Below are 11,102 nucleotides of genomic sequence, written 5' to 3'. Positions count from 1 at the left end.
ACCGGTCTGGAGCGTCTCAGCGGGGGCATGTAAGCAGGAGTCAGGAAGATTGAGATGTGGTCTGACAGTCCTAGGTGGGGGCGGGGTTCGGCTTTGTATGCATCTTTTACGTTCGTGTAAACACGGTCCAGCGTGCGGTCTCCACGTGTTGGAATCGTCACATGTTGATTAAAGCTTGGGAGACAGTCCTTTAGATTCACGTGGTTAAAGTCTCCGGCTACAATGTAAAGAGCCTCGGGGTGTTTGCTCTGCAGCGAGCTGATGATATCATGTAGCTCCTGTAGTGATTCATTAGCATTAGCGTCCGGAGGAATGTAAACAACTGTGATAAAAGTCACTGTGAACTCTCGGGGTAGATAATGTGGCTGACATTTCACTGTTATTTGCTCCAAAGCCTTCGAGCATGAGCTATTTACAACAGTACAGTTTGTGCACCAACTTTTACTCACGTAAATGCACACTCCGCCTCCCCGTGATTTCCCCGTTAGCTCGCTGCAGCGGTCCGCTCGAAAAAAAAGTCTGTCATCCAGCTGGAAGACTGTGTCCGGCGTTTCGCTTGTAATCCACATTTCTGTGAGGCAAAGCTTTGCACACTTCTTCATCTCTTCTGAGGCGCCCGCTCTCAGACGAAGTAAATCCATCTTGTTGTCCAACGAGCGGACATTCGACAGAAAGAGAGACGGCATGGGGAGTTTACCGGCTTTAGCGTTAGCTCGTAGCCTCACCATAACCCCCGCCCGGCATCCTCTCCTCTTAAGCCGGGAGCAGCGCTTCCTCTTCTGCCCGCTGGAACGCCTCTGCTGCAGCTTCCAGGTAGATGACTTTAAGATCTGCATTCTGCCGAGCGTAGCTTTGAGTTTGTTGCTGTTATCGGTGTTAATAAACAGAAAATTCAATTCAATTCAATTCAAAAATACTTTATTAATCCCAGAGGGAAATTAAATGTTGTAGCTCATTTTCCTTGTTTCATAAAAGAGTTGTTCTAGATGTTGATGGTTGTGGGCGGGAAGGATCTCTTGTGATGGTCCGTCTTATAGCAGATCTGAAAAAACTGGCCACAGATGTTGATCTGTTTACTTGCACTTGGTTGGCCTCCTGGGCTTCAGGATCACCTGAATGTTGGGCAGAAATCCTCCCAGGGCGATGGCCACTCCTCCCAGCAGCTTGTTGAGCTCCTCGTCGCTGCGGACAGCCAACTGTAGGTGCTGATGGACGATCCTGTCCTTCTGCTGTCATGAGCCGTGTTTCCTGCTAGTTCCAGGATCTCAATGGTCAGGCACTCGAGCACAGCTGGCAGGTAAATGAAAATGTGTCCACAGAACATCCTTTTCAACTCATTTGAAATTTAGGGCTTTAGTTGAGATATTACTTGAGCTTTTGAGATGTTAATCAGCTGCTGTTGGTTGTAGAAACTGCCTTGTTGCCATGGTTACGCATCATAACAAATGTCCAAAACTAAAAAAGTTTCCGTAAAAATCCTTCCAGCTGCACAGCATCCGATACCAGAGGAAACAATCATCCAAAAAATGTGATTTACATCCAGAAAAAGAGGAATTACAAGTTTCCAAAAGCAAAATCTCAGAATGCAAGTAACAGAGCTGCTCCAACATGCAGCCACCTTGAGCGGCGCAATTCTAGAACCAATGAGCGGCTTTACACAAAAACACTGTCGTTTCCATGTCAGTCATGTTTCCAGATAAGAAATGATGAACTATAGTACAGTGCCTTTAAAATTATAGTATTTTGACCTAAATTGTCAAACAGGTCCTTCTCAAAAAATTAGCATATTGTGATGAAGGTCATTATTTTCCATAATGTAATGATAAAAATGAAACTTTCATATATTTCAGATTCAATGCACACCAACTGAAATATTTCAGGTCTTTAATTGTTTTAATACTGATGATTATGGCATACAGCTCATGAAAACCCAAAATGCCTGTCCCAAAAAATTAGCATATCATGAAAAGGTTCTCTGTACAAGCTATTAACCTAACCATCTGAATCAACGACGTAACTCTAAACACCTGCAAAAGATTCCTGAGGCTTTTAAAAACTCCCAGCCTTGTTCATTACTCAAAACCACAATCATGGGTAAGACTGCCGACCTGACTGCTGTCCAGAAGGCCATCATTGACACCCTCAAGCAAGAGGGTAAGACACAGAAAGAAATTGCTGAACGAATAGGCTGTTCCCAGAGTGCTGTATCAAGGCACCTCAGTGGGAAGTCTGTGGGAAGGGAAAAGTGTGGCAGAAAACGCTGCACAACGAGAAGAGGTGACCGGACCCTGAGGAGGATTGTGGAGAAGGGCCGATTCCAGACCTTGGGGGACCTGCGGAAGCACTGGACTGAGTCTGGAGTAGAAACATCCAGAGCCACCGTGCACAGGCGTGTGCAGGAAATGGGCTACAGGTGCCGCATTCCCCAGGTCAAGCCACTTTTGAACAAGAGACTGCGTCAGAAGCATCTCGCCTGGGACTGCTGCTGAGTGGTCCAAAGTTATGTTCTCTGATTACAGTAAATTTTGCATTTCCTTTGGAAATCAAGTTCCCAGAGTCTGGAGGAAGAGAGGAGACACAGAATTCACATTGCTTGAAGTCCAGTGTCAAGTTTCCACAGTCACTGGTGTGCCATGTCAGCTGCTGGTGTTGGTCCACTGTGTTTTATCAAGGGCAGGGTCAATGCAGCTAGCTATCAGGAGATTTTGGAGCACTTCATGCTTCCATCTGCTGAAAAGCTTTATGGAGATGAAGATTTCATTTTTCAGCACGACCTGGCACCTGCTCACAGTGCCAAAACCACTGGTAAATGGTTTACTGACCATGGTATTACTGTGCTCAATTGGCCTGCCAACTCTCCTGACCTGAACCCCATAGAGAACCTGTGGGATATTGTGAAGAGAAAGTTGAGAGACCAAGACCCAACACTCTGGATGAGCTTAAGGCCGCTATCGAAGCATCCTGGGCCTCCATAACACCTCAGCAGTGCCACAGGCTGATTGCCTCCATGCCACGCCGCATTGAAGCAGTCATTCATGCAAAAGGATTCCCGATCAAGTATTGAGTGCATAACTGAACATGATTATTTGAAGGTTGGCGTTTTTTGTATTAAAAACACTTGTCTTTCATTGGTGGGATGAAATATGCTCATTTTTTGGGACAGACATTTTGGGTTTTCATGAGCTGTATGCCATAATCATCAGTATTAAAACAATTAAAGACCTGAAATATTTCAGTTGGTGTGCAATGAATCTGAAATATATGAAAGTTTCATTTTTATCATTACATTATGGAAAATAATGACCTTTATCACAATATGCTCATTTTTTGAGAAGGACCTGTATATAAATAAACTGAATTGAATTGAATTAAAATTAATTAAAATAAACACTTTAATGTTTCTGTCTGCACCTGACCTGTTTTAGACCTTAACTGTTGGTATTTTTATATTCTCTCTTATTTTTATATCTTGTGTGATTCCTTGTGTTTCTTTGTACTGAAACTCTGGCACAACAATTTCCTGCAGGATCAATAAAGTTCTGTCTTATCTTAAATAGAGACAAACAACCATTCACTCTCTCTCACTCACACCTACAGACAATTTAGAGTTACCAATCAGTCTAACATGCATGTTTTTGGTCTGTGGGAGGAAACTGGAGTACCTGTAGAAAACCCACGCATGCACGGAGAGAACATGCAAACTCTACGGTCCCCAGTCAAGATTCGATCCAGCGACCTTCTCGCTGAGAGGTGGCAGCTCTACCAACTGAGCCGCTGTTCTGAAACATCGAGTTACCCAAGAAAATTAAAGAATGGTTTTGCTTAAAATGTGCATCCTTACTGTCACACCAACAGCCTGTGACTTAAAGTTGTGCTTTTCATAACTTTTATTTCCACTCCTGGTCAGTTTTACATTTGCATTAAATGAATGGTTCTCAAACTGTTTTTGCCAAGCCCCTTTAGAGAAAGACAACTGTCTGCAGCCCTGCAGACACCTGCAGGTTTTTGAGTTGGGAACACTTAGTTCTGAGTTCAGTGGTACTGTGACATCTTCAAGGTCACCTGTCTCTGGGCAGAGCAGTCCAGGCCAGGCTGTGGGATGTCCCCGCTGAGATTTGCTGAACAGCAACACCGTCCAGGCCAACCACCTTCTTGGGTTTGGTGATGGGTCCTGTGGAGTTCCCTTGTCCACACTGACCCATGGAGTTGTTGCCCCATGCGTACACTTCATTGTCTGGAGAAGGTTTAAGGATCAGAACACAAGAACTCACATTAAACGTATGTGTTGACTGCAACATCATGTTAATGGAAGCAAAGAGGAGCACCATGAGACAGGGCCAGGCAGTGACTGTCCCCAATGGAAATGTCCACTACTCGGGTCGTAGCCAGCTCTTCGATCAGTTTGGGCCGCAGTGCTGTAGCTTCAGACGAACCGCAGCCCAGGCAGGCGCCACAGCCCCAAGCATACACCTGAACAAAGGTGAGGACATTCAAAATGAAACACAAACAAAAGATTTTCAGCTTGGAAACAAAAAGAATCGTAGCTGTTTTGGTTCAAATTTGTCATCAAGCTCCAGTGTGAGCGCTCTACGGGCCTGAAGTGACCTGCACATTCAGATGATGTGATGTCACACGCAGCATGCTCTGTTTAAGGAAGTAAATGTGTATGCTACATGTTAGCATGTGTGTATTGATTCAGAGGTTGTTGTGCAATCAAAACCCATTAAATCATTATCCAACATGATTGTTTTGTCCACTGCTTAATCTGCCAGCCACTCTGATGCACTAGTGTATTTTGGGAACAGGTATTGAAGGTAGGAACAAACACAAGTATTGATCCAATCACATTAGCTTCCATACAGTCTGAAACCATCGTTGGTATCATTTGTTGCTCTAGATTTTCAGTCATTCATGGGAAACTAAAATAAAAACAGGAAGCAGACGGACTTCTGCTCTGTGGCTGAAAACGTGCAGAGTTTAAGATTTAAACTGCACAAGGTTGTCTAAACGATCAATAGCTTGATTGATCCACATACCACCACCTGACTGACGTGAGTTGGATGAAATGCAACATGACCGTTCAGACCGAAGTTGCCTTGAAAACTTCTGATGTGTATCTGTGTGGATATACACTGCGTATGAAAAAGACATGGGTCTGATTTTTAAAAATCTGACTTGTCACATTCAGATTGTTACTTAATTTTTTTTTTTTTTTTTTACTTATTTGAGACGCATATGATAAAAAAATCTAATTTGGGCTGCTTTTGCCTGCAGTGTAAACAGAGCCTTAGTGTATGTGTTGTATAGCAGCTGGAGAGACTGAACCAGAGTAAGGCTGCAGGTCCAGATGGTGTCAGTCCCAGAGTCCTGAAGGTCTGTGTAGAGCAGCTATGTGGGGTTCTGCAGCACCTCTTCAACCTTAGCCTGACCCAGGAGAAGGTTCCAGTGTTGTGGAAAACCTCCTGTCTTGTTCCAGTCCCAAAGAAACCTCACCCATCAGTCCTCAATGACTATAGACCTGTTGCCCTGACATCCCACATCGTGAAGATCCTAGAGAGACTTCTGCTGACCCACCTGACTAGACAAACAAGCACATATCAGGACCCACTGCAGTTTGCTTATCAGCGTGGACTTGGAGTTGAAGATGCCATGATACACCTGCTTCAGCAAACTCACTGTCATCTAGAAAAGGCAGACAGCACTGTGAGAGTCATGTTCTTTGATTTCTCCAGTGCGTTTAACACAATCCAGCCTGATCTGCTTTGTCAGAAACTCCAGAAGACTCAGGTGGAGGCCTCAACAATCACCTGGATCAAAGACTACCTGACGGACAGACATACCACAGTTTGTGAGACTGAAGGTTGTGTGTCTAACCAGGTGGTCAGTAGCTCAGGAGCACCACAGGGGACTGTACTCTCACCACTCCTTTTCACTCTGTACACCTCAGATTTCCAGTATAAAACAGACTCCTGTCATCTGCAGAAATATTCTGATGACTCTGCAGTGGTCGGGTGTATCAGAGTTGGACAAGAAGCTGAGTACAAGGAACTAGTGGACCACTTTGTGGCATGGTGTGGAAACAATCATCTCATCTTGAATGTGAACAAAACAAAGGAGATGACTGTAGATTTCAGGAGAATCAGGAACAGGTCCAACCCTATTTCCATCATGGGAGAAGAAGTGGAGGTGGTGGAGAAGTATAAATACCTTGGGGTTCACCTGGACAATAGACTGGACTGGAAATGCAACAGTGAAGCGTCTACAAGAAGGAACAGAGCAGACTGTACTTCTTGAGGAAGCTGAAGTCCTTCAGTGTTTGCAGCAAGATGCTGCATATCTTCTATAAGTCTGTTGTAGAGAGAGCTGTCTCTTCTGCCATCATCTGCTGGGGGAGCAGCACCAGAGCAAGAGACTTCAAAAAGATCAAGAAGCTCATAAAGAAGGCTGGCTCAGTTCTGGGGACTCCTCTAGAACCTCTGGAGATGATTGTTCAAAGAAGGATTCTTCATAAAATGAAGAACATTATAGACAACCCTCAGCATCCTCTTCATCAGACTGTCATACAACAACAGACTGTCATACCACAACAGAGTGTCTTCAGTCAGAGGCTTCTTCAGATCCGTTGTAGGACAGACGCTACAAGAGATCCTTCCTGCCCACAGCCATCATTATCTAGAACAACTCTTTAATTAAACCAGGATGATGAGTTACAACAACATTTAATTTACCTCTGGGATTAATAAAGTATTTTTGAATTTGAATTTGAATTGAATTTGAATAAAACTCTCAGCTACTACCACACCAAATGTGAGGTAAATACCGTAACTGTAAAACTGTCTGAGTCATAGCTCAGTGTTTCCCCTACCATTAACAAAGGAGGGCGCCTCATCCCGTTAACTGAACCGAGGGCCCTGCTTAGCGAACTGTCCCCCCCGCCGCCCACATCAACAACTGATGGCACTGCCGTAGCGTTAAGCAAGCGGTGCGCAATGCAGACGTGCTAGCTAAAAAGTTACAAGTAGCGCTCCATCTCCCTCATGCTGAGTCGTTTCCTTAACCCCACCCACCCCTTCGGTCGAGAACTATTGTCAACAAAAATCACAGAAGAGCGCCCTGCCAAGGTAAGTGACCGTTAATCAGATGTAGATGTAAAGCCAACGGTTGCTTTGTGAGTTTACCTAAAATCCATTCAGTGGTTCATGAGACGTTTCACTAAAAATACAAACTCACTCACAGGCAGAAACATTGTTACATCTTTGGCAGTGGGTGATGATCAAGTGGACACTAATGAAATCTGACAAAACTTCTGCTCCATCAGTCCAAGAAAAAAACTGCACCAGACATGTAAGTCTTTCCTGTAAACCCTGCCAGGACCTGAAGGGCTCAAAGACTGCTTCAGTCTGACAGGCCAGGTGACGTCCTACCTGTCCAGTGGAGGTTAAGGCCAGGGACGACTGGCTTCCTGCGCACACTTTCCTGATGAACATTCCCTGCAGAGCTTCCACCACTTTTGGTTTGTAGACTCGATTAGTATCACCATGTCCTAGTTTTCCTGGAGAACATACAGCAGTGATATGAAACTGACAAAAATGAAACACTGAAAACTGAACCAAACAAAGACTATATGTTATTATTATATATTATTTGTAATGATATTAATCACGTGACACAACAGGTTCACCCACCATTGTCCCCTCCTCCGAAGGACCAAACAGTGCGTCCATCCTTGGACAGCGCAATAGTGTGAGAGCTGCCACAAGACACCTCTCCAACGTTGCTGATGTCTTTGACCAGAGTTGGGATGTTGCGGCTGTTGCTGTCGCCATGTCCTGCGTTCACAAACACATTTAAGCAAGAAAACTAAACATAACAAAGGAAGTTCTCACAGGGTTTCATGAAGCAGAAAGTAATCTTTCTCATGTCATGAACCCAGGCATCATTCTCAAACCTAAAACACAGGAAAAGATGTATTTGTTTAAATGTTTATGTTCTTTACAATCCACATAATTTTGGCAGAATTTGTACTATTTACATCATTTATCAAAACTGTCAGGGTGCTTTTGGTTTTTCTAAAATTTATACTTTTCAAAATATTCAACTATGGTAAATAAAAATACTGTTTCCAAGCGACACCAACACTATTTATAGTGGAGGTGGTGTGCTGCTGACCTCAACTCGGGATGTCGTGGGTCGGTGGGCAGAATACTTGGAAGACCTCAAACCAACTGGCACATCTTCCACTGAGGAAGCAGAGCCTGGGGACTTTGGGTCGGACTCTACAATCTCTGGTGCTGAGGTCACCGAGGTGGTTAAAAAGCTCCTCGGTGGCAGGGCCCCAGGGGTGGATGAGATTCGCCCAGAGTTCCTTAAGGCCCTGGATGTTGTAGGGTTGTGTTGGCTTACACGACTCTGCAATATTGCGTGGACATCGGGGGCAGTTCCCCTGGATTGGCAGACTGGGGTGGTGGTACCCCTATTCAAAAATGGGGACCGTAGAGTGTGCTCCAACTACAGGGGGATCACACTCTTAAGCCTCCCTGGTAAGGTCTATTCGGGGGTTCTGGAGAGGAGGGTCCATTGGATAGTCGAACCTTGGATTCAGGAGGAGCAGTGCGGTTTTCGTCCTGGTCATGGAACACTGGACCAGCTCTACACTCTCAGCAGGGTCCTGGAAGGTGCATGGGAGTTTGCCCAACCGGTCTACATGTGCTTTGTGGACTTGGAGAAGGTGTTTGACCGCATCCCTCAGGGAGCCCTGTGGGGGGTACTCCGGGAGTATGGGGTACCAGGCCCTTTGATATGGGCTGTTAGGTCTCTGTACGACCGGTCTCAGAGCTTGGTCTGCATTGCCGGCAGTAAGTCAGGCTTGTTCCCAGTGAGAGTTGGACTCCGTCAAGGTTGCCCTTTGTCACCTATTCTGTTCATAACTTTTATGGACAGAATTTCTAGGCGCAGCCAAGGTGTTGAGGGGATCCGTTTTGGTGGCCTTAGGATCGCTTCTGTTTTTTGCAGATGATGTGGTCCTATAGGCTTCATCTACAGCTTTCGCTGGAGCAGTTCGCAGCAGAGTGTGACGCAGCCAAGATGATAATCAGTTCCTCCAAATCCGAGGCCATGGTCTTGAACCGGAAAAGGGTAGAGTGCCCTCTCCGGGTCGGGGAAGAGGTCCTGCCCCAAGTGGAGGAGTTTAAGTACTGTATCTCAGGGTTTGTTCACGAATGAGGGAAAAATGGAGAGTGAGATTGATATGCGTAGCGTCAGCAGTGAAGCGGGCGCTGTACCAATCTGTTGTGGTGAAGAGAGAGCTGAGTCAAAAGGCGAAGCTCTCAATTTACCGGTCGATCTCTGTTACTACCCTCATCTATGGTCATGAGCTTTGGGTTGTGACCAAATGAATGAGATCACTGATACAGGCGACCAAAATGAGTTTTCTACGCAGGGTGTCTGGGCTCTCCCTTAGAGATAGGGTGAGAAGCTCGGTCATCCGGGAAGGACTCAGAGTAGAGATGCTGCTTCTCCACATCGAGAGGAGCCAGTTGAGGTGGCTCGGAAATCTGATTAGGATGCCTCCTGGACACCTCCCTTGTGAGGTGTTCCGGGCACGTCCTACTAGGAAGAGACCCAGAGGAAGAAACAGGACACACTGGAGGGACTATGTTTCTCGGCTGGCCTGGGAACGCCTTGGGATTCCCTCTGAGGAGTTGGCACAAGTGGCTGGGGAAAGGGAAGTCTGGGCCTCCCTACTTAGGCTGCTACTTCCGCGACCCAACCCCGGATAAGAGGAAGAGAATGGATGGATGGATGGATGTTTCCATAATAACGCATTAAAATGTCTTGTCCATTCAGAATCATTGTTTAAATTCTGAGTCAGAATTCCCACTGCAGTGATCCTGGTTTTTTTTTTGTTATTCTTTATCCCATCTGTAATGATTTATGGCTGCCAACTCATTCTGTATACTTTGTACTGGTTTTATCGTTTATATATCAACATTTAGCTAATTCACGAGTCAGGGTCAATGCTTTTGCTACTTTTATACTTTTCAAAATATTTAACTTCATCCATCCATCCATCCATCCATGATTTTTTACCCGCTTCTTCCATTTTGGGTCACGGGGGTCGCCGTGCCCATGTCCAGCAATCACTGTGCAAGGGGCGGGGTACACCCTGGACAGATCGCAAGTCCATCACAGGGATACACAGAGACAAACGACACAAACAACCATTCACTCTCACTCACACCTAGGGACAATTCAGAGTTACCAATCAATCTTAGATACATGTTGAGGTGTGCTGCGCAGAGACACCAAGAGGTGAGCAGTGACCGGGGATCGAACCTGGGACTTTCAGGTCCCGGGCCGGCTGCCCTACCTCTGCAATGTTTCTAATAAAAGGGGGCGGCTGTGGCTGAATGGTTAGAGCAGTCGTCCTCCAATGTGAGAGTTGGGGGTTCAAATCCACCAGCAGTAACATGTCGAAGTGTCCTTGGGCAAGACACTGAACCCCTCACAGCCTCTGATGTGTGTCCCATCAGTGTATGAATGTGATCTAAAGCACTGATTAGTCTCATTAGAACGATTTGTTCAATTAGCTTTGTAGAGATATAGTAGAGTGCTGGATGAATGGGTAAATGAGGACACAGATTGTAGTATAAAGCGCTTTCAGTATCTTGAAATAAGATAGAAAGGCGCTATATAAGTACAGTCCATTTACCATTTACCATTTAATATAAAATGTTGTTAATGTAAAATGTTACTAATATAAAATAGTGACAATATAAAATGTTGCTATATAAAATGTTACTAATGTAAATTATTACTAATGTAAAATGTTGCTAATGTAAAATGTGAAAAAGTTAATATAAAATGTTACCAATGTAAAATGTTACTATAAAATGTTAATAATTTAAAATGTTACCAACATAAAATGTTAATGTAAAATGTTGCTAATGTAAAATGTTGCTTATGTAAATTATTACTAATGTAAAATGTTACTAATGTAAATTATTACGAATGTAAAATGTTGCTAATGTAAATTATTACTAATATAAAATGTTGCCAATGTAAAATGTTACTATAAAATGTTACTAATTTAAAATGTTACC

At 44.5% G+C, this 11,102-nt stretch overlaps 1 protein-coding gene across 1 annotated transcript in view; it reads right to left on the bottom strand.

Moving 5' to 3' along the window:
* LOC119427515 (probable E3 ubiquitin-protein ligase HERC1) overlaps positions 1–11,102 on the bottom strand; it is a gene marked incomplete at its 5' end in the record, with an annotated part of 106,360 nt that overhangs the window by 58,073 nt on the left and 37,185 nt on the right. The window contains 4 exon segments of the mRNA XM_037695147.1: positions 4,063–4,234; positions 4,326–4,470; positions 7,425–7,552; positions 7,686–7,829. Of these exon segments, the coding sequence (XP_037551075.1) occupies positions 4,063–4,234; positions 4,326–4,470; positions 7,425–7,552; positions 7,686–7,829 (589 nt within the window).

Source organism: Nematolebias whitei, chromosome 2, assembly GCF_014905685.2.
Source record: "Nematolebias whitei isolate Nwh7 chromosome 2, NemWhi1, whole genome shotgun sequence".
NCBI lineage: Eukaryota > Metazoa > Chordata > Actinopteri > Cyprinodontiformes > Rivulidae > Nematolebias > Nematolebias whitei.
The sequence above is the reverse complement of the archived record's forward strand: the minus strand, read 5'-3'. Positions and strand labels throughout refer to the sequence as shown.